This window comes from Vulpes lagopus, chromosome 14, assembly GCF_018345385.1.
Source record: "Vulpes lagopus strain Blue_001 chromosome 14, ASM1834538v1, whole genome shotgun sequence".
Taxonomy (NCBI): Eukaryota; Metazoa; Chordata; class Mammalia; order Carnivora; family Canidae; genus Vulpes; species Vulpes lagopus.
In genome coordinates, this window is record NC_054837.1 from 10713132 (window position 1) to 10737267 (window position 24136).

Here is a 24136-nt window from a genome sequence, read left to right on the forward strand (position 1 = left end):
AATTCCTTTCAGTTGTAGGATGGCTGGTTCTAAGATGGCACCAGTGTGAAGAGGCTACCAATGGTACCACCACCACCTTGGCCACCACAGTTCTGCCAACAACAGCCCCAGGAGCCTTGGTACCAGGCTCAAGACTCTCCAGGCTTGCCTTCAGGAAAGAGGGATGAACTATTTTAAGGAAGTCAACAAAAAAAGCTGTTAATGACAAAAAAGATCCTTAATGACCATTTATTCTCAGCTTTCAACACATTAGGAAAGACTCATGTACCCAAGAGAATAAAACCTCCCTTTCTGACTTCATTTCAGGTTGCTAAACCCTCCAAGTTTCTCTATTTCCATTTTAATGGCTTCTTTTCCTATTTACCTAACCACTGTAAACAAACTTTCCAAAGAAGAATGTGGAATGGAGGTTGGGGGAGGCTGGCTGCAAAGTCCAACTACAGCTTTCAGATTAGAGGGGAAGAGGATTCTCTATTTATTGAACCAACACTCCAGGAGTCAAGCTTTAAATTTAGACCTAGCCCAGCCCTCAGGAGCTGCTAGCCTAGATGGGGGGACTGAATTATAACCTTGAGTGGCTGCACAGTATCAGAGTGTTCAGTTTTATGCAGGGGAGTTCTCAGGGTCCCCCAAAGAAGGGGATGTCTGTGCTAGGTCTTAATGGATGAGAGAGCTTTCCAGATCCAAAAAAAGGAAGAAGTTGCTTAAACCACCATAAACATTTTGTCTGTCATGTAGCAGGGACTGTTCATTAACGATAAAACATTTAAAGATAAAACCGAGCCCGAGTGGTTCAATCGGTCAAGTGTCAGCCTCTGGATTTCAGCTCACGTCATGATCTCAGGGTTGTGGGATGGAGCCCTGTGTCAGGCTTCCCACTCAATGGGGAGTCTGCTTGAGATTCTCTCTCTCTCTCCATACCTCCCCTTGCTTGTGCACACTCTCTCTCTCAAGTAAATAAATAAAATTTTTTAAAGACAAAACAGGGGTGGGGGGGAATGGATAGACAAAATGTGGTCTACAGTAAAATATTATGCAGCCTTAAAAAGGAAAGGCATTCTGACATATGCCACAGCAGGATGGACCTTGAAAACATTATCCTAAAGTGAAATAACCCAGTCACAAGAAGACATATACTATATGATTCCACTTACATGAGGTTCCTAGAGTAATCAAATTCATAGAGACAGAAAGTAAAATAGAGGTTATCAGAGGTGCAGGATAAAGGGGTATTTATTAATTGAGTACAGATTTTTTGTTGGAGATACTGAAAAAGTCTTGGGCATAGATAGTGGTTATACAACTTTGTGAATGCGTTTTATATCACTGAATTGTACATTTACCAATGGTTAAAGTGATCATTATGTTATATATATTTTTCCACAATTAAATCTTTTTAACGTTAAAAAATAGGGGTGGTAAAAAAAAATAGGGGTGGTAATTAGAATTGGAAAAATAAACTAACACTATGTAGACAATGACCCCATGGAGTTTATGGTCTAATGGAGGAGGCAGACAAATCAAAAGTGTTGCCCAAACGAGTGAAAGTATAAGTAATCATGAACATGAAAAATGAAATGAACTTCTGAGTTCAGATGGCAAATTGGAGGCACACCTTTGCTCTTTTTTGCAACTGTACCAAATAACAATAAGGGGATTTTTAAAAAGATTTATTTATTTATTTATTCATGAGAGACACAGAGATAGAGAGAGAGAGAGAGAGGCAGAGACACAGGCCAAGGGAGAAACAGGCTCCATGCAGGGAGCCTGGCGTGGGACTCCATCCCAGGTCTCCAGGATCAGGCCCTAGGCTGAAGGCGGTGCTAAACTGCTGAGCCACCCTGAGCCACCTGGGCTGTCCAATAAAGGGATTTTTAGGCAAAGGTACAAACCCAGGAGGATGAAGCACAGAGATAAGGGCAAGAGCAACAAAACACAAGAGGTTGGAGAGCTGAAGGATGAGGGTAGATATTGTGATAGGCTCAGAAAATTCAGGCTCCCAACAGTAGAGGAAGCTGGGAAACACCTTGCTCTCCACCACATACCCCTGGAAAGTTTTTTTTTTTTTTAGATTTTATTTATTTATTCATGACAGACACACACACAGAGAGAGAGAGAGAGAGAGAGAGAGGCAGAGACACAGGCAGAGGGAGAAGCAGGCTCCATGCAGGGAGCCTGACGCGGGACTCGATCCTGAGTCCCCAGGATCACATCCTGGGCTGCTGCCCACCCCTGGAGAGTTTAGGAGTAAGAAGCACTACGTAGCTCTGAAGGTGGGGAAGCAGGAAGGGGTGACAAACAAAAATTGGTCAGAAATCTGCTTAAGAAGCAGTTGGAAACCCAGATCCCTCCTCCCTGCACAAGGCTGGCATGAGTTCTCTCCCACCTCAGCAGAAGGCCAGAGGCTCTTTCCCTGGAGGTGCTTAAACAGAATGCCTCTGGCCTTGGGGAAGCCAGGACAGATGAAGATGAAAAACAGGGATTCAGTAAACATTGGCACACTGGACCCCTATCCTCTTTCTCTTCTTGGCAAGAGATAAGAAGAATCTTCTCTGGGGACTCTGGCCAGCCTGAAGAGAATGACCCAAAGATACTACTATGGGGGATTAGCTAATAAACAGCTAAACCAAGTCATCCTATCATGAAGCTCAATGGGGAGGAGCCCTTCCCACAAACTCAGAGCTTGCAGTTTTTTAACTCCCAATTCATCTGGGGATAAAAGACCAATTTGGAGTAAGTACGAAACAAAGAAGGAGGGAAAAAAATGCTACATAACATCCTCAGAGACAAGAGAAAGTATTGCAATTATAGGAACAAGATGTCATAAAACAGGAGCTTTCAGACCAAAAGAACTCTTGTAAATTCAAAGTATGACAGCAGAAACAAAAGGATGAATGGCAAATTAGATAAAATCTATCAGAAAACTGAGCAAAAAGACAAAGATGAAAAATAGGAGGAAATACTTAAGAAAATTAGGGACCTAGTCCAGAGTTCTAACATTATAATAGTAGAAGTAACAGGAAAAGAAGAAAGAAAAAAGAGGAGAAAATCACTAATGAATAGTAGATCTGAAGGACCCACATTTCTAGCCTAGAAGAACCCGCTGAGTTCCTAGAATAATGGATTAAAATACATACATATTATGTACTGTCTCCCCATTCCCCATGAGAAGACACCTCTAGGGGCAGAAATGTCTGTCTTTTTGGCTTGCTGCTGTATCTCAAGTACCTATGGTGACACCTAGCATATAGTAGGTGCTCAATAAATATTTGATAACTTAATGAAAAAATAAAATAGATACACACGATGGCATATCATTATGAAACTCCAAAGCATTAGAAAAGAGAAAATTCTATAACCTACTAGAGAAAAATAAACAGATCATAGGGAGTGGGTCATCAGTCAAAATGGCTACTAGTCAACAACACACAAAGCCAAGAGAAACTGGAGCAATGTGTTTAAACTTCTGAAAGCAAATTACTTCTAACCTAGAATTCAATACCCAACTAAACTATCAAGTTAGTTTTAGGAGAAACATATGTTCAGATATGCAAGGTCTCCAAAAGGTTACCTCCTATGTGTTTTCTCAGAACACTACTCAACCAAAAAGAGGGAGAAAATGAAGAAAGAGGAAGATGTGGGATAGGAGAAACACAAGAACAAGACAAAGGAACTCCCCAGCATGATGGTGAAGGGAAATCCCAGGATGACAGCCGGGCAGCCAGCAGAGGGGGCAACTAATTCAGATTAGAGCAGTCAGAAAGCTCTGGGAACATATTCCTTCAAGGAGATGGAACCAGCATGGGGGGGGGGGGGGTATGGTGGAAACAGGTGATGGCAATTAAGGAATGCACTTGTTGTGATGAGCACCAGGTGATATATGGAACTGCTGAATCACTATATTGTACACCTGAAATGAACATAACACTGTATGTTAGCTAACTAGAATTAAAATAAAAACTTAACAATTAAAAAAAAGGAGATGGAATCAACAGACAGCTTCACATGTCTAAATATGTGAAGATTGAGGAAGCTGGAAGAAAGTTTAGGATAGAATTTGGGGTAGGTGTGCAGAAAACAAAGCAAATTCTGGGGAAAAGAGAAAGTGATTCAGGAAAAAAAATCTAAATCTACAAAATGGCTTGGCAGAGAATGGATGGAGGATAGGAAGGGTATGTGTAAGAGAGCAGATAGAGGAGGAAGGGACCAATGCTGTCTTCTTCCATAGGAGGAAGTTAACAGATGGTGCAAAACTGAAAAATCAGGAAGCAGCAACACAAAGTCAGATTCTCAAAGAACCAACTAAGAGTAGAAAGTAGTTGCCTCTGGGAAGGAGGATAGCTAGTTTTTGGTAAAAGACCTTGCAGACCATTAGACTCCCAACCATGAGCATGTATAACTTGGATAAAAATTAAATAAAGGTATATGGTACCAGCAGTATGTAACAGGGAAATTTTAGATAGGGAGCTGGGCTCTCAGCTTCTGTGCGAAGGTTGGACAGGGTCTAAAAGGCAAGGAAAGCAGAAGAGGGATGAAGGCCAGGCAGGCAGAGGGAGCAGCTGCTGCACTGTGGCCTGGAAGGAGGGAGTGGGTGCTGTAGGGGAGTGAAGGATCAGGGAGGTTAGGGCAGAGCTCAGCAGAGATGAGGCTGCAGAGGTGGGGGAAGGAAGAGACTAAGCAGTACAGAGTTGAGTTTTGTAAAGATCTTTGCTAGAAGGTGTGATGAACCAGTTAGAAGGGGCTGAAGTACTGGAAGCAATTACAGAAGCCAAGGTGTGAGCTGATGGTGCCTTAGACCAGGGCAGTGGTTAGAAGATGGGGAGGAAAAGCTGAATGGGTTCAGAACAATTTCGGAGGAAGAACTGGCAGGACCAGATGAGACTGGGGTACATGGAAGCCAGGATTCCTGACTTTCTGATGTGGTTGACAAAAGAATCTTTCTATAGATGAGAGAAGGGAAGATTTTTTAAAACCAAGTAGTCCTCTCGGTGACATGGAGATAATACACTATTGTCTGAAGGCAGCAGAGAAAGCACCCCAAGAGAGACTTACTCCATGCTTCCTGGAAACAGATGATGTTCACTCCGCACACTGCAGCCACCTCTACGATGGCTTCTATGCGTCTATGAAGAGCAGTGACCTGGCCAAATTCAAAAAGCAAGGATTAGAACCCATTTTCTTCTATTGGTTGAGATCAGTTTCAGAACTCAGCCCCATATTTGGGCAACAACCCCCCACCTAGGCAGCTGCAACAGGATGAGTAGAGTGGGGAGGTTCTGATATATCCTGCTCTCATTAACTCCAAAATCTGCTACAGTCAAAGGTGGAGGTGCATGGGGTGCCTGGGTGGCTCACTGAGCGTCTGACTCTTGATTTTTGGCCTAGGTCATGATTTCAGAGTTGTGGGATTAGCCCCTGCATCAGGCTCTGTGCTCATTGGGGAGTCTGCTTGAGAGTCCCCCCGCCCCTCCACTTCTCCTGCTCTAAATAGATACATAAATACAAAAAACAAAAAAATAAATAAAAATAAAAAAAAATAAAAGGTGGAAGTACAGAGGCTCTAGGGTCCCACACACTCGATGTTGCCTTCAGAGCTTCAGTTTCATCACCTGGAGAATGGGGAGAGCACCATCTACTCCAAGGAGGTGCTCAGAGGAATGTATAGCTTATTGGCTATTTCCTGTAAGAGGGGCCCACACCCAGTGCACACCTTGGCCATCCCCTGGGCTAACTGCTCCTTTTGCCTCAGGACATAGTCCACTTTCTACTGTCTGATCTCAAGGCTTCTGGCATGACTTGTCTCGCCACTTCCATTTTCCTATGTATTTCTTATCTTTTTTTTTTCCTGTGTGTTTATCATTCAATGACTAGATCCCATTTTCCAGGTGTGTCCTCCATCAGGAATGTACTTCCCCACCCCACCTAATCTTCCCTGGATGTGTTATTCATATCATGTGTCACCCACAGAGGAGTGACTTTCCCAGCAAAGGGCTGAGCATCAAGAGGTGCCTCAACACTCCCCTGTGGGTCCCCACGATGGCACTGGTCCTGTTGTGCTGCTGTGCTCCTCCACCACCATTTGTTGTATACACTTCTTCACAGCATTCCTCCAGCTGCTCAAACTTTTAAGACTTTCTCTGCAAAGGTTTCCTGGGGATACAGCATGCCCCAGAACTCCTAAGGATTCTCAAGAAAAGGTCAATTGGATTCCAAGGCCGGTTCTGCATCATCTTTCACTTTGGTCCTTCTGCTTTTGTTGGATTAAAAGATCTCTGGTTTCTCGGTTCACTTTTTGTCTCTGGATTGGCTGACTGTGAATGTTTCCTCAACCATCCCAGATTGTCAGGGGGCAGAGACACTGTTCTCACCCCCATGGCACCTACCTAGGAGCACACTTCATACCCTGTCAGGACCTAGCAAATATCCATGGACTCTTGGTGTGTGGTTGTGCACTGTGCACCCATCAGCCCACAAGCTCCTTAGGGGCAGGAGGAGAGTGTCTTCATCTTTTTCGGTGTCCTCAGCACAATGTCTGGCTCCCAGGAGATGTTCAGAAGTGTTTGTTCAAAGAAAGACCAGAAGAACCAGGTTGATAAACCCAGACAGCACCCACTCTTTAGGATGCTGTCTCTCCCCTGTGAGACCGCACACCAAGACTCCATGGATATTTGCTAGGTCCTGACAGGGTATGAAGTGTGCTCCTAGGTAGGTGCCATGGGGGTGAGAACAGTGTCTCTGCCCCCTGACAATCTGGGATGGTTGAGGAAACATTCAGTCAGCCAATCCAGAGACAAAAAGTGAACCGAGAAACCAGAGATCTTTTAATCCAACAAAAGCAGAAGGACCAAAGTGAAAGATGATGCAGAACCAGCCTTGGAATCCAATTGACCTTTTCTTGAGAATCCTTAGGAGTTCTGGGGCATGCTGTATCCCCAGGAAACCTTTGCAGAGAAAGTCTTAAAAGTTTGAGCAGCTGGAGGAATGCCGTGAAGAAGTGTATATAACAAATCACTTGTGTCTGTGACAACGTATTTCTTTAGGGACATACAAGATGCTGTCACATTTATATTAACCGTAAGGTCATAAGGAAATGCATATCATATTCCTGTCACCCTGAGGCACCATCAGCTGATAGACATCTGGGTTTAGTGAGTCCCCACCCTCAGGATCACGGATGGACAGACAGGTCCTGACTGGTGTATGCTGGCAGGTACCTTTCTGGCAAAAGGCTGAGAGAGAGAGAGTTCCAGAGAGAGCCTGAGGCAGACAAAAGGGCACCCTCCCAACTGATAAATGGAACTTCAGATCAATCGCAGGAGAGGATGTGGAGGGGAAGATGGAAAAAACAGTGAGGAGTGAAAGGCAGGCAGAGAGAGGGTAGGAGCCAGAAGAGAAAGAGGAGCCGGAGATGTAAGCTTGCAGGGAAGGGAGTGGTGAGGGCAGAAGCATCTAGGTGGCCACTCATAGTGCCTATGGACCTGTAGTGAGTGGCCACCCAGGGACTGTGGATGTGTTCAAAACACAGAGTGGGCCAAAGGCTCTGGTTACGTATTTATGGTTAAAAGAGGCTGCACCTGTTTTGCCACAGGGGCATCTGCAGGCAGGGGAGTTTTGTTCTGAACAAGTCCCACACGCACAGTCCGAGGTGGCCTCAGCTGCTCCTCTGCTGCCTCAAAGGCATATCCCTGTAGCTCAAAGTCCCCTTCCAAGGCGGCTTCAAAAGCCCTGCTGGGCAGATCAAGCTTCCTAAATGGGCAGGAAAGAAGGGAAACAATTTGCATGAGATCCGCTAAATTTAAAATTCCCCTCCAACTGCCCTGATAGTCATCTATCAGGTAGAGAAGAGGTGGGGGCATCTGGCAAGAAGGCACACAGAGCAGCCCAGTGCCAAGACCCAGTCGTGGGAAGCTAGAGCTGGGGCCAGGAGGAGGGACGGCCCTGCCTGGTGATAAGAATGGACACTACACTGAGCGTGGACTTCACCAGGGAGGCGCTGTGGTCAGGCCTGGCCAAGTCGGGGAGCAGTGGAAGGGGCTGCAGGGTGACTGGCCAAAAGGTTGATGTTTTAGAGCTGCTGACCTCAGGGTGGAGATGTAAGTCTCAGCAGTCAGCAGAGAAGAAGAGAGGCAATGGGTTCCCAAAAATGCTTGTGGACTAGAATCAGAGGGCTCTGCTGAGCTTGGGGGGTGGGGCAGGCTGCCACAGACAGAGGCACTGCTACTGCTGAGAACAGGGCTTAGGAGACGGCTGGGTGGAGGGGCCCGGACTGAAGCATGGCGGGAGGGGGGGTGGTCCTGTGACCATTTGCCACTCAGGGTTACAAGTCTCTGGTGAGCCCCACCTCCCTGTCCTGCTGCTGCTCCCAGCCAGGGGCAGTCCCATGCCTGGTGCTGGTGGGGCGGGAGGTGGGGGGGCGCTTGGTGAGCCTCAGGTGTCCAGGCAGGTGTCCAGGCCAAAGATGTAGGCACTCATCCTGTTTTGTGGTTTATTAACAAAGGCAAATGGATTATTTATAAAACCTTCCACCTACGTGACCACTGGCCAAACAGGAAATGCCTCCCGGTGCTGGTTGTGTGCCATGCGCGGAGGTGAAACCGGCGCGTGCATGGGACATGGCCTCCGGCCAGGAAGGCCTTACCATCTAGGGGCAAGATGGTTATGAAATACTCAGAGAACACATCAAAAAATAACCTGACAGCCATTATCTAATAATAATATTTCTCTCCTACTTTAAATCACTTTCTTAAAGACGTTTCTTTCAAAATCACAGCCCTGTCAGCCCAAGCCCCCCTGTCGCCGCCCCCTGCCAGGCGGTTTCCATGTGACGGCCCTGACAGCTCCAAGTTCGGTTCCACCCCTGACAATCAGCCTGCTTTTCAACTAGTCAGGGTTCCGTTCGCTTTAGCAGGTTAGAAATAGCAGCAGTGCCCACACCGCACCTCCCTATGCCGTGACTGCCTCAGACACGGTCCTCCTGTCCTCAAGCGGAGGGCTCCCCCACTATAGAACTCAGCCCCAGGATAAGTCACCGTGGGGGACAGGGGAAGAAGGAGAACAGTTCTCTGTGTGTCCATTTCCCCTCAGGCCCTTGGGCGGGGGAGCAAGGCTGTCTTTGGGACACATCTTGGTGGGCCTGTCCTCAGTCTGGGTCTCATCCCAGGAAGAGAGCAGATAGAAGAGATCTTGTCTCACTTTTGCAAGCCTACCTGTAGCTGTCACCTGGATGACAGATGTTCCTCAGCCTCTGGCTGTCCTTCCTCATCCAATGCCCACAGCTGTTGGGCTCTCCCCATCTTTCCACCACCATGGCCTCCATTATTATGTGCCATGCAGCCTCCCTGCCTTGTCACTAAGTTGAGTGCTGCCTCCACACCTCCCCCACCCCATTCCCTGTGGACACTCATTCCCCTGGTGCAGGCCAAGCCACTCCAACCTCCCATATAGAGAACTACCCTCAGGTTGTCTCGTCACCTCCACCCTCCTGTTATCTAGCTGGTCTATCACCACGTCCTGTCTTGTCTACTCTTGGAGAACCCAACAGACCCTCGAGCCCCAACCCATAAACAAGCACTTTGCCCACTAAAGGCTTGGCACAGGGATGTGGTAGGACATAGACCAGCCATGGCCTGGAGGGGTGGAGTGAAGGTGGGCAGAGACCAGTAGATGAATCACAATGCTGCTGGAAATCCTGCCTTGGTTCCTATAGCCAGCCTTCTGTCCTTCCGCCCCTTATCCTGCTACTAAAGCCCCTCATGGCCTCACCTCTAACATCAAGGAGGAAATCCCATACTTCCTGTTCTGGCCCCAATATACTCTCCTGGGCCCCTCCCCTGGCCCCTATCCATTGCCAACCAGGGTCAAGGCAGGCCTCACCTGAGGGAGCCCAGCTCCTGCCTCTTCTGCAACTTCTAGCTTCTAGAACTACTTCATCTTTCCCCTCTAATAGCTCTTTACTATCAGTGTTTTAAATAATTAAACTAGAGCTTTGCTACAAAAGAAACACATGCTCATGGGAGAAACAATGCAAACAGTGAAAAGGATATCAAGTGAAAACTAAGTTCCCTTCTCCATTCCACCCCTAAGCTCCAGCCCCAAACCTGAGACAATCTCTCTGAACAATGCTATAGGTAGCTTTCCGATATTTTCCTATATGTGTGTAAACTACATTGGTGTCCTGTATATTTTGCTCTTCCCCTTACTTGCCTTTTTTATTTAACAATATGCATAGCTTGGACATCTCTTCCTGTTTCCTACAGACCTACCACATCCACCATTAAAGCTATTTGAGGGGCACCTAGGTGGCTCAGTCAGTTACCTGTCTGACTTTGGCTCAGGTCATGATTTCAGGGTCCTGGGATCAAACTCTGCCTCAGGCTCTGCCCTCAGCAGGGAGTCTGCTTCTCCCTCTCCCTCTGCCCTTCCCCTTGCTCATGCTCTCTTTCCCTCTCTCTCACAAGCTATTTGAGTCTTTCCCATTAATAAATAAATTAATAAATTAATTAATTAAAAAAAGAAGACACTCTCCACAGGTGCCTCTTGTTACCACTTGCTCTCATCACTTCCCCTTTGTAGGGAGCTTCCCCAAAGCTCTCACCTCCCTCACCTTCCTCAGCCCCGTTTCCTGGGGCCCACTCCCCCACGCCGAATTGCCACTAGCCTCTGGTCCTCTTTAGCAATGGGAGAGACTCACACTCCTGTTTTCATCCTTCTAGACCTCCCTATACCATCTAACACTCTGTCCCTATCCTGCTCAGTGTCCTTGATATCTGCCCTAGGGCCCCCTACCCCTACTTCCTCAACTCTGGAGAAACATGCAAAGTCTCTACTTCCTCTGATTCTTTTAACATCAGGTTCTCCTGAGTCCCTCCTCGGGCCTGTCCCACTCTGTGTCTACTCTACCACCTGGAATGAGGACAATCCCAAGCCCAGCCTCCCCTGATGAGGACCACCTCTGCATAGACCCTGTAGTGGACTGAAAAGTGGCCCCCCCCAAAAGATAACATCCACATCCTAATACCCACAACCTGTGAATGAGACCTTATTTGGAAAAAGGATATTTGCAGATGTAATTAAAGATCTCAAGATAATATCACCCTGGACTATCCAGGCAAGCCCTAAACCCAGTGACAGGTATTTTTTTTTAATATTTTATTTATTTATTCATGAGAGACAGAGGGAGACAGAGAGGGGGGCGGGCAGAGGGAGAAGCAGGCTCCATGCAGGGATGCAGGGAGCCCAATGTGGGACTTGATCCCGGGTCTCCAGGATCAGGCCCTGGGCTGAAGGTGGTGCTAAACCACTGGGCCAAAAAAAAAAACAAAAACAAAAACACTGAGCCACCCAAACTGCCTGACAGGTATTCTTATAAGAAATGTCCAGAGGAGACAGGGGGCAGAGAAGGAGGACATATGAAGACAGAGAGGCAGAGGTTTCCTTGGTCCTGCTTTTGTTGGAGGCAGAGATTGGGGTGATGCTGCCACAAGCTAAGGGATGCCAGAAGCTACCAGAAACTAGAGAAGGCAAGGAAGGATTCTCTTCCAGAGCCTTTGGAGAAGTGTGGCCTTGCTGACACCTTGGTTTTATACTTCCTGTCTTCAGGACTGTGAGAATAAATTTCTTTTGGTTTAAGCCACCAGTGTGTGGTAATTTGTTCTAGCAGCCCTAGGAAACTGAACAGCATCCCCAATACAACTCATCAGATTTCCCCAAAGCTACTCCCCGTCAGATGAATGAACCAGCCACCTGACTGAAGCCAGAAATTGGCATGATCCGCCTCCTTTGCTATGTTTGGCTATCTACACTGCCTGCTGACCTACTAAGACCTTGGCCTTGGGAGGAATCCTTCCTCCTCTTGGCCCCCAGGCACTCTACTTTAGGCCTCATCTTTCACCTGCTCTTTTCAAATTCTTGAAAGGCTCCCACTACCATTAGGACAGGTCCCACTGCCTTAGCATGGTGTACAGAGCCCCTGGATCTACCATGGCTAATTCTGCCTCCTCTACAGCATTGTACACCTGCAGTCCCCAAATGAGCATGCTCCTTGGTGTCTGGGCCTTGACTCGGAGTACCTGTGTCCTTCCTGTCTCCAAACCAACTTCTCCATCTCCTTCAGGATGCAGTCCAAGCATGGCGCCCCTGGGAAACCTTCCTGATCCAACCCCACCTCCACATATATACGCTCTCTCTAGCTCTCCTTGCATCCTTCTCTCACCATGTAGGACAACCACCAAGAGGCGGAAAGCCCCTCAGGGTGGGAGGGAGCCATAGCTTACTCATCCTTGTACTTCTCGTGCTCAGGACAAAAGTAAACATGCAATAAATGTTTGCTGAATTAATAAATGCCTCTTGGTTCTGGCTGTCTTAAAGTTGAGAGTTCGTGTTCTTTGAGGATTTAATTTACCTGGCCCAGGCAAAACCCCATTCAGCTCATTCACTTAGCAAACTTTTACTAAGCATCGTCTTTGGATGGATTCAGCAAGGAATCGGGAGAGAAGGTGGTCTTGTGTGGAATGCAGTCAGGAGGCCTGAGGAGGGGCTGAGGGGTCCCACCAGGCCATCACAGAGTTGACCATGTCTGAGTCAGGCTATGAGGAATGAGCAAGGGTTTAAGCGGGAAAAGAGTTTTTAAATGACCAATGATTTTCCATCTTCAGTTCACAATCCTGTGCATAGTCAAATCCCACCCAATTGCAAGGACTAAGCAAATATAGAAGATAATACACTCGAGGTAAAGCCTGGAAGGCCTCAGTGCTGAGTGGAAGAGAACCTTTCATGAACAGTTATTATAAGCCAGCCCTAGGATGAGGCCCAGTTGTTACTGGCCAATAGATACTGGCTCCCATTTTACTGCCCATTATAATCCCTCCCCACTCTAGAAAGATCCAAATGCTCCATAAGGTCCCTTTTGCAAGGCAGTCCTTATCCCAGTTTTTAGAATGTGCTCTAGCCAGTCACCTGTATGAGAAATTTTCCTTGTCCTAAGACTCTTGCACTTTACCTCTCTTTGACACCACAAACTCTCTCCATTTCTTTTGCCAGAAGAACATGTCTACTTCATTTTTTTAAAAAAAGAAAAAAAAAGAAAGAAAGAAAAAAACACCTGTTCCCAACCTGAGACCTCTGCTTTAAGGCACCTTCAGGGCAGCCCTAGTGGCTCTGTGGTTTAGTGCCACTTTCAGCCCAGGGCTTGATCCTGGAGACCCAGGACTGAGTCCCATGTCATGCTCCCTGCGAGGAGCATGCCTCTCCCTCTGCCTGTGTCTCTGCCATTCTCTCTCTGTCTCTCATGAATAAATAAATAAATAAAATCTTTAAAAAAAAATGGCAGACACCTTCAACTCTCAGAGGCTTCCCTCTTGACAAGTGTGGTGGAAAATATTATTTCACTGGAGGAACCTTGAAGGTCATCCAGTCCCCGGAATCCCTCTTTGGGTAAAGAGCCCTTTACGACAGAGTTCTGTACCACTCCTACCTCCCAAAGGCAGTTGTTCTACCTTTACCACTAGCTATGTTCACTAGTGAATGGTAAAGTTCACTTTATGTTCTCTGAGATCTGAGATGTGACCTCTCTGCAATAACTCCTCTACAGGGAGTGGCTGAGAACCACTGATCCAATCAACACCCTCGAGTTTCAGGTTGATCAGTTAGTTTCCTGCCTCAAGGTTACTGCCACAAGGTCAGGAAGTAGCCTTGGGGAGGGGGACCAGACGGCTCATGGGGAGTCCTCCAATAGGCAAGAAAGTGGAAGGACATTAAGTCAGGAACTCATTGGGTCAGAGTTTGGGTTTCCAAAACAGAACCATGGGAATCCTTCAGAGTTTTAAGCAAAGAAGCAACAAGATATAATTTACATCTTCTGGTTGCTTGGAGAAAAGTGTACTGAAGAGAAACAAGAGTGAAAGTGTTCTCTAGCATTGTATCCCCAGTGTCCAGCAGTGCACCAACCTCAGAAAGTCCTAGTGATTGCACACAGCTGGCTGGGAGTGGAAAAACATTTGCACTGACTGTGGTAGCTAACTCTTGTGGCTTGCCAGCAGGAAAGGTCCCTTCTCCAGCCAGATCCAGCTAGCCTCTACCTCCAAGGATCTGCCAGAGGCCCAGTCACTGCAGGAAGTAGGGGCTGGGCCTAGACAATCAGTAGACTTGCTGGAGGCACTAACCCAGACACCCAGAGCACAGGCCTGGCTCTGGGGAGGCAGCTGGTCCCTGGAAGAAGGGAAGGAGAGCTTGGCGGCCACAGAGAAAGCTACAGAGAATAAAAACCTGTCCTTTTCCTTCCAGATGCTTTTCCTTTCTGGGTTCTAAGCAACTAGGGACAAAGTGGCTTGTAAAGGGTCACTTGAGGATTGTGCAACCCCTGAGGCCCAGAGCCATCACATCTAGACATCCTAAGGCCTCTGCTTACCAACTCAGATCTTCATTGCTCCCACAGAACCCTTCAGATCCTAAAGCCTTCTCCCTGGTTCCTCCGACTCACACACTCTGGCCCCAAGGTCTCCCCACCCCCCATCCTCTGGGCCCCAGACCTGGTTTCCTTGCCATAGAGAATGCGTTTCACCTCCCGCAAGTCTGCGGGTGGCAGGTGCTTCTCCAAGCACTGCTCCAGCGACTCCCACTCAGGTCCCGCCATGGCCAGAGTCCGCAAGCGCAGATGAGGGGCTGATGTCCAGACTAACACCGCCTACCCTTTGCACCCAGTAAGAGGAGAAGGAGGAGCCGGCCACAAGGTCCGCGCACGCGCCCTCCTCCCTACCCAGACACCTTTGGCCCCCAGGAGGGCTCACGTGAGGACACGCCCCCTCCTCACGCCTCCACGCTGTGCAGCCAATCAGCGTTCCAGGGCGTCGCGGGTTAGCCCGCCCCTCGCCCCTGGCCCCGCCTTCCGCATGCGCCAGGACACGCCCCTTCCTCGCGCCTCGGCAGCCGGACCCGGCTGCCGCCGCTCCCTGCCTGCGGCCTTTGGAGGCCCCCTCTGCGCCCTATCCCCTTCTCTCGCCGTCCGGTTCCTGGCCCGAGGTGTCGGGAGGGACCGAGCACCCTGGAGGCGGTGAGGGAGGCCTGGGCGCGGCCTCCGGGAGGCAGCGGCGCGGTCTGAGGTAAATGCCTGCCGCGTCCTGTCGGACCTTCGCGGGGGCCCGTTCCCGCCGCAGCCGCTGGGCGGGGCTTCTCCCTGCCGCGGCCTCCGCCCTCGGTGTCCGGTCGGCGGAACTGGAGCTGCTCGCAGAGCCGGCCCGCTGCACAGGACAGCGGAAGAAGGTACGGGACGAGCTTTAGTGTCCCGAGGGCAGTGGCCGCACCACCGTCGGCAGTACCCAGCGTCTGTGAGAACGTTTAGCCCTTCCCCACCTCCCTCGCCCCTCCCCCTCCCCTCCTCCCGCCTCTCCCTCACCCAGAGGCCGGGCTGGGAGGCCCGACCGCGCGCGCACCCCGGGCTTCTTGGCCTGAGCTGGCGGAGCTGGAGCAAAGGGTCCAGTGACGCTACGTGCTTTGGCGAATACCGCGGAGGCGGGGTCTCGGGGCAGCGGGGGGGGGGGGGGGGGGCCCGCAGCTGTGAGTGTGCCCGCGTGGGCGCTTTCTTGAGGAGGGCGCTCTAGGCTGTCGCGGAGGTGACGGGGTGAGGCTCCTCTCTCAGTCCCCGCAGATCCAGAGACCGCTACCCTCTCGAGAGCCAGAGAAGGTCCGCTTGTCCGCCCAACTGAGTCAGGACAGCAGCTCAACCAGTGGGCCCAAGTCTGGCTGGGTTCGGCAACTCGCAAACCTTGTGACCTCGGGAAGGTTGTTCAGACGCCCTTGGCCCTCTGTCCTGGCCTTCGGTTGCTTTATCTGTAAAACAGGACTACAGCTACCTTGCAGGGTTGCTTACAAGTAAGATAAGACAGGGGTGCCCCGGTGGCTTAGTTGGTCTGAGCCTCTGACTTCTTGGCTCAGCCCAGGTCTTGGTCTTCAGGTCATCAGTTCAAGCCCTGTGTCGGGCTCCCCACTGCGTGTAGAGCCTACTTAAAAATTAAAAAAGGTGAGCACAAAAGAATCTAAAATTAGGAACCGTAGATAGACCAGATGCTTTATTTTTTTTAAAAGATTTATTTATTTATTTTTATGATAGACACAGAGAGAGAGAGAGAAAGAGGCAGAGACACAGGAGGAGGGAGAAGCAGGCTCCATGTCGGGAGCCCGACGTGGGACTCGATCCCGGGATTCCAGGATCGCACCCTGGGCCAAAGGCAGGCGCCAAACCGCTGAGCCACCCAGGGTTCCCCTAGACTAGATGCTTTAGATAGTTTATGGAAGTCAATAACTCACAAGTTTTGGCCATTGTTTTGATAAATATTAACAGTGTCTCGTATCTCCTGGAGCTCCCTTTCCAAGAATGCAAACTTTGAGGGGCTTTTGTATATAAGGGTCAGAGATAAGGACAATACAGAGAAAATAAGAGCTAGTAGTTTGGGATGTCTGGGTGGCTCAGTGGTTTAGCGTCTGCCTTCAGCCCAGGGTGTGATCCTGGAGTCCTGGGATCGAGTCCCACATCGGGCTGTGTGGAGCCTGCTTCTCCCTCTGCCTGTGTCTCTACCTCACTCCGTGTGTCTCTCATAAATAAATAAATAAATAAATAAATAAATAAATAAATAAATAAAATCTAAAAAAAAAACTAGTAGTTTTTCTTCATGGTTTAAGGTAGGGATAGACTTGTAAATATTTATTTAAATAATCTGATGTGGAAAGGTACACATTATGCTACGGAATTCAGAGGAAGGGGTGGTTTCTGGCGTAGAAAGGGAAATTGTTTAAGGCCTAACGAAGTGACCTCAAATGCCTCAGGGAAATGACACCCCCCCACACCAGGCCTGTTCTCACCTTCTGTGTGGTATTTCCTATTTTAGTTAATGGCCTTATTGCCCACTCATTTTGCTAAGCCTTTGGGAGTCATCCTCAGCTCCTCCATGTTCTTTCTTTCCCTTATACAAAGAAGCATCAAATTCTGCTAAATTTGTCTCCTAAATTTTGTGAAAATCTTTCCCCCTCCCACCTCATGCCTACAATCATGTCATCTTCTGCTTGAATTGTTGTTAGGCATCTAACTTATCCCTGTATCTCTGATGTCTATCCTTAGTTGTCTTTCTAAAACTGATACCTTACCATCCTTTGAACCCTCTCATTCAGTGTCTCCCTACCTGGAATGACCTTTTATCTTCTATTTGTGAATTCCTACTCAATTTGCAAGATGCAGCTCAAATATCGCCTCCTCTGTAATGTCTTCTCCAATTGCTCCAGGAAAAGTATAGATTTCAGTAACCCTTTATGGATACCTCTATTAGAGCATTTATCAAAAACTATTGTGTAATTATTTCTGAGCCCTGGGCAGGAACTGGATCTGATCTACTTTTGTATCTATGGGGCTCTGGCACTCAATAAGTGACTACTGAAGGAATTAATTTTGATGGGATCAAAGATAGATTCATTAAGGTGGTGACATTTGAGCTGGACCTTGAAGCAGAAGTAGAAACTATTATTACTAGTTAAATTGCTCAATCCATCTTTCCCTATTGTTCAATGACAGGTCATTCACACTAGGTCATTGTAAACCAGAGTTTCACAAATATGAAGTGCTAACTGAAAAAGGATTAAAAAAATCATATTTAAATTTTTATATTTGCTTAATTTATTTTTCACTCTAAATAGTAAGACACATCACTAGATCCTCCTATGGTAATTATTAAAAAAGACTTTAAACTCTGCCCTAGTTTCTTTTTGAAATACCCAGCCAAGCACCAAAGGTTTTAGTTGCATGCAAGCATGCTAGAGTGAGGGACTCCTCCTTGTTTTGAAGACCAACTCATTTTGTGGCAACATGGTGTGGTTTATGGATATATAATCATTTGAGTGTATACAAACATGAACAGGAAGAATAGGATATACCACACTTCAATACGGTGGTTATGACTGGAGAAGGAGATAGGGGAAAGGGTTAGAGGAATGGACATCATCTGCTGATATATTTTAATTACTTTTTTAAAAGATTCAAAGTATTAAAGTGCCATTTCTTGTCAAAAAAGATTCGGAGCATTTGATACTAACATTGTAAAAATCTGGGTATTTGGGGTAGCCTGGGTGGCTTAGCGGTTTAGCACCGCCTTCAGCCCAGGGCGTAAGTAATCCTGGAGACCTGGGATCGAGTCTCACGTTGTGCTCCCTGCATGGAGCCTGCTTCTCCCTCTGCCTGTGTCTCTGCCTCTCTCTCTGTTTCTCATGAATAAATAAATAAAATCTTAAAAAAATATATCTGGGTATTTGTTATGCTTTTATTTATATTTGAAACATTTTATTAAAATTATTTTATAGAAGAGAGCCTTAGACCAGGAGTCAGGAAATCTACAGTTTAGTCTGGGTTCAACTTTTATCACCATTTTCCTGTTGTAGGAAAGGTTGTTAAGGGGAAGAGGCTGGGAAGACAGTTTATAGAGATGAACTAAGCCTTTCCTAATTCTAACAAAATGTGATTCAAATAAGCTAGTCATATATAAATTCCTCTAGGGACGCCTGGGTGGCTCAGCAGTTGGGCGTCTGCCTTTGGCCCAGGGTGTGATCCTGATCCCAGGATCAAGTCCCACTTTGGGCTCCTTGCAGAGATCCTGCTTCTCCCTCTGCTTGTGTCTCTGCCTCTCTGTGTGTCTCTCATGAATAAATAAAATCTTAAAAAAAAAAAAAGTTCCTCTAGAAACTGGTTTAATAGAAAGAGCTCATTTATTAGAAAGGTACGGTGTCTATTTTTAGTTGTTACTTTTAAATTCACAGTGTGTGTTAATTCTTAAGGAAAATGTTAAAAAAAAATTCTTAAGGAAAATGTTTAAAGTGCTATGGCGTCTGCTTATCACATATGAAGAACTAAAATTTTATGGTAATCATTGGTGAGCAGTCTTTGCAAGGGTCATGACACAGAGATCCCACCTGTCCTCTTTCTCCTTCCAGCAAGAGGGCTTCTTTACTCTCATTAAACTTGCATAATCCACCTTAATGTTAGTTGACCAACATTAAAATGCACTGATCAACTCCATTCTAGTAAGGGCCTCTTCAAACCCTGCAGAAGGAACCTCTAATAGTAGAAGTGTCAGGCATAGGAGAGGCCCTAAAGAGATATTTAGGTTAGGAAACCCAACCCCTCAGACAACATCATTCAACAGCCTCAAATTTTTTCTGGAATATGACTTACCTGATGCATCTTTTCCATTCTTCTTGCTACTTATACATTTCTTGTACAGGTTCTCATCATTTCTTAAATTACTTCAACCAACTCATCATAATCTTTCTGCCTCCCAACTTCAGATTCCCTCTTGGTCTTGGTTCCCAGGGTAATCTGTTCTTCAATGGCGCTCGATTAGTTCAGTCTGAAGTCCAAGAGTACATAGAATAAGGCCCTCTATTGGACATCACTTTATGCTATCACTTTCCCCTACCCTATACTTTGGGCTCCAATATTGTCAAACTGCTTCTATTTGTACAAACATTCCATACCATTTCACATCTCTGTGTTTGCTCAGCTCTTTCTTCGCTTATATAGTTCTTACCTAAACCTTAAGATTCAAGTATCACTTCAATAAAGCCTTTCCTGGCTCCTTCAGGCTTACCTAAATTCCCACCACTTCTGTGTTGCCATAATATTCAATCTGTGAAGTTTCTTGAGGTCAGAGGTATGACATGTCTTTGGATCTACAGAGCTTTGCATATAACTGGAGCTCAATAAATGATTGTTGAACCAAATTGAATATCATATCAATATTTATAAATGTTGGGGGATCCCTGCGTGGCTCAGCGGTTTGGCGCCTGCCTTTGGCCCAGGGTGTGATCCTGGAGTCCCGGGATCCAGTCACACATAAATTCTATGATTTTATTATTGCTAGAATTTGACATCTCTTCTAACAGTGTTCTAACAACTGTTTTCATTGAGACCTTTTTATTTTTTTATGTGGATGGTGAGGGCAAGTAGAGCACATGTGCCTAACAGCTGCAGGAGAACTCCTTGGATATTGGCACCTTAAAGCCAGAACTGGTCCACGCTTATATCGGATTGCTGTGGTACAGTGGGAGCTGCACTGGACTAGACTTCCAGTCTAGTCCACTTCCTTTGATTTGAAAGAATCAAATAAACTAAGTTGAAATATCTTTGAAAATCTATACAGTGTTATCTCTGTAAGATTATTATTATTATTATTTTTAATTTATTTATGATAGTCACACACACACACACACACAGAGAGAGAGAGAGAGGCAGAGACATAGGCAGAGGGAGAAGCAGGCTCCATGCACCGGCGTGGGATTCGATCCCGGGTCTCCAGGATCGCACCCTGGGCCAAAGGCAGGCGCTAAACCGCTGCGCCACCCAGGGATCCCAGATAATTATTTTTAATTGAGGAAAAGTGTTTTAATATAATATTCCCATGGGAAACCATCTACATACCATCCTTAATGTATTGGATACTTATCTTTGAAGTATTTTTCCAGTGGTTATAAGCCTTTGCACTGAATCACTTATACTCTTTCCACTAGTTCTTGTGATTAATAGCTTACAATTTGAACATTGAGTAATTTTTGAGGAAGGCTGAAGACTGAAATAAAGCAAAGTTGACTAGCTGAAATTGCCATCTAGTCCATGAAACATCACTAGTTTGTTAATCATTTAGGCTAGCAAACGAAGCACATACTTAGGTGTCATTAGGAATGCAAAATCCCAGGTTGACTTTTTGGGACTCAAATTTCATGAAATACCAATGTAGTAAATAAAGCTTCTTCTCAAAAAACATAACAAACCCCAACCTCTTTTCCACCTCCTTCTCCCCCTAAAACAATTATATAAATATGCAATGGGTTTAGCAGCAAAACATGTGGCATTTAGCGATAGTTGGCTGTAATCTCAGTGTGAGCCAACAGTGTGTTGTGGCTGCCAAAAAAGCTGTTATGGCCTTAGGTTGAATATTGAGAGGTATAGTGTCTAGAGCACACCTGAAATTTATCTGGCTCAGGGGCTAGGTATAAGGCATATAAATCATCTTGAATACATCCAGAAAAGAAAGAGTAATGTTGGTGAGAACACTTAACAGCAACAACAAATAGTCAAAGGCTCTGGGAACATTAATCTAGCAAAACAAAGCAAACAAAGTCAGGAAGATTATTGTTACTTTATTCAGATACCTGAAGGTGGCCACAAATAAAAGGTTTATAGTTCCATTTGGACCTAAGGAGTGGAGCTGGAGTCAATAGATAGAAATTCAAGGAGGCATATTTCAACCCAAAGCAGTTATTTTCAATAGGTGGTACTAAATGACATAGGCTGGTTGTAGGCAATGAGTGCTCGGTCTTTCTGGGTATTCAGGGATGGTCCAGATGACCACTTGGTGGGAGTATTGTAGAGAAAGTCAGTCACCAGATGGGTCGTTGAACCTGATAGTCTGTGATTTGTGTGTATTTGTTTAACATGAACCAAAAACCAAATCAAAACAAAAAACTTAGGCATATTAAATCCAAAGAACCATACATAGACCATAGAGTAATACAAGACAATTTGGTATCTGAAGAAGTGAAAGCAAGTGTGATTTTACTGAAGAACCAGGTGGTAAGAAGATTTTATTGTTAACATTAGTAGTATTTAGGGGATCCCTGGGTGGTTCAGCAGTTTAGTGCCTGCCTTTGGCCCAGGGCATGATCCTGGAGTCCTGGGATCAAGTCCCACATCAGGTTCCCTGCATGGAGCCTGCTTCTCCCTCTGCCTGTGTCTCTGCCTCTCTCTCTCTCTCTCTCTCTCTTTCTCTCTGTCTCTCATGAATAAATAAATAAAATCTTTTTTTATTTTTATTTTTTTTATTTTTTTATTTTTAATTTTTATTTACTTATGATAGTCACAGAGAGAGAGAGAGAGAGAGGCAGAGACACAGGCAGAGGGAGAAACAGGCTCCATGCACCGGGAGCCCGACGTGGGATTCGATCCCGGGTCTCCAGGATCGCGCCCTGGGCCAAAGGCAGGCGCCAAACCGCTGCGCCACCCAGGGATCCCTAAAATCTTTTTTTAAAATAAATAAAATCTTTAAAAAATATTAGTAGTATTTGATTGGTTTTAAAGGAAAAGGACCATTTTTACTGCTAGTATGAGTGGACCTAGATTCTAGGACCTAATGTTGACTGGAATTCTGGTCACAGAATCAGAGGATGAAACAACCAATTTGTGGTTATAAAAAGTAATTTCAACTTGGAAGTGGCTGGGGCTCCATTAGCGGGGGAAAAACACTGTATGGGGATTAAGAGACCAAGCAGGTATACAGCTGTACACAGCCGAAGGGTGAAACAATACAAAGAAAGAATTAGATATTTGTGAAGCCAAGCCAAACAGATGTGTTCTGTACTTTATTTGCCACCTTAGATACCTGGCGTCTTGAAATCCTAACACTGAAGTAAAGTAGATTTTGTGCTCTGAGAGGCTGTAATGTGTGCTAATGATCAATTGTGGAGTGTTTGCAGTATTGTCATAAGGTACCAGGTTCTTTGCCCCACCAACAACCAACCTTACCATTGACAAGTCCTGCCCTTAGTCCCAGGGTCTGAGTCCTACTTCATCTCTCAACCTTGCTGCTAGCCCTGCCTGAATGAGTGCCCCAAATTGGATAACTTGTCTACTATATTTGCAGCATGAAGTTTTTTTGCACTCCAGCTATAGTAAACATAGTATAGTAAGTAAGCTACATTTTGTTTCCTTAAACCCAGGTCTCTCTAACATCCCAGTACACTGCCAAAGACTTGAATCTAGATTTTGAGTCTCACTAGTTGCTGTGCCCTGCTAGTTCTTTTTTTTTTTTTTTTTTTTAGATTTGTTTATTCATTTGAAAGAGAGTGCACAGGCAGCAGGAGGGGCAGAAGGAGGAGAGGGAAAGAATCCCAAACTGACTTTCCACTGAGTGTGGAGCCTGACATGCAGTTCGATCCCACAATCCTGAGATCATGATTGGAGCTGAAACCAAGACTCAGACACTCAACTGACTGAGCCACCCAGGCACGCCTGGACCTTGCTAGTTCTTACCAGACTCTAACACTGTCTATTTCCTGGACTGCTAACTGTTAAATCTCACAGCCCCAGAGCCTCACCTTTGGATCTCTGTGGGTACTGCAGATAGAGGCTTCAATTCTCTAAGAATCAGAGTCCCCCTCATCATCATGAGCCTTTCTTACAGTCCCAGGTTTCTCCCCAATTAAGGGAGTTGGTCTGATCATGCCATCTGCTCTTGGGGGAGCCAAACTGATATTGGCCCATGCCAGAGCAATCCATAGAAGCCCATCTTCTATACTCAGCCTCTGCAGCCACTAGCCAACAAGAGCTTCCTGAAACCTGGTATCATGTGTCCTCCTGGTCTTCTGAGCTCTGCTTCTGGGCTCCCCAGCCCCATCTCTGTTAACTTAATAACTGAGTACTTTTCCTGTCTGGACTCTAAAGAGTTAGTTTCAGCAGTCCATAGCAGCTTGTATAGCTTGTTTTACAGGGATCTTCGAGATGTTTAATATTTGTTCTCTTCACTGATTAGTTTTATAAACATATATTGAATGTGCCAGACATTGTGCTAGGCACTGGAGTGAAACATGAATAGATTGTGGTACTTGTTTGCATCATCATAATAATGTCTCCTATAGAAATTTCTTGAGCATGTGCTATGTACCAGGCACTGTACTAGGCCTATAAGAGACTTTGTAGGGTACAGAAAGTATGTTATGAAGGGGTAGGAGGAAGAGCTGGGTAGTTTGTATTATATACATAAGGCTCCAGACATAGCACACGATTAGTGCTTGATAAACAATAGCTGTGTTTATAATATTAGGTGATAACATTACTGAAAGTGCCACACAGGTCCAGAGGTGAGAGAACAAACATCTGAGCCAGAGGATGTGTAGAGGACACAAGAAGGTCAATCCAGGAAAAGAAAAAAAAAAGGAAAGGAAGAAAGAGAAAGAAAGGAAAGGAAGAAAAAGATGACCATTGCAGAGTAGCCAGTCTGTCTGGAACACCAGAGTAGATAAAGGGTTGCACTGCACTGGTGTATGGAAAAATGTCTAGATCTAGATATATGTGTGCTAGAGAGAGATTCTAGCCATGAAACCATTAACCATA

At 46.1% G+C, this 24136-nt stretch overlaps 1 protein-coding gene and 1 long non-coding RNA gene across 5 annotated transcripts in view; one reads left to right on the forward strand and one right to left on the reverse strand.

Annotated features, from left to right (window-relative positions):
- Positions 1-14705, reverse strand: part of UPB1 (beta-ureidopropionase 1) — a 30443-nt gene extending 15738 nt beyond the window's left edge. Inside the window, exons 1-3 of one of the 2 annotated variants that reach the window (XM_041728591.1) lie at positions 14526-14705; positions 7575-7746; positions 5053-5140 (exon numbers count right to left, since the gene is read on the reverse strand). In XM_041728591.1, coding sequence (XP_041584525.1) covers positions 5053-5140; positions 7575-7746; positions 14526-14629 — 364 coding nt within the window. In that variant the 5' untranslated portion in view covers positions 14630-14705. Of the gene's footprint in view, positions 1-5052; positions 5141-7574; positions 7747-8341; positions 9387-14525 lie in introns of those variants that run through there. The other variant, XM_041728592.1, reaches the window with a different exon arrangement.
- Positions 14706-14854: 149 nt separating this feature from the next.
- The window catches only part of LOC121475375, a 53282-nt gene continuing 44000 nt past the window's right edge, over positions 14855-24136 (forward strand). For all 3 annotated transcript variants that reach the window (XR_005983736.1, XR_005983737.1, XR_005983738.1), the window contains exon 1: positions 14855-15255. This is a non-coding gene — a long non-coding RNA (uncharacterized LOC121475375). The remainder of the gene's footprint in view (positions 15256-24136) is intronic.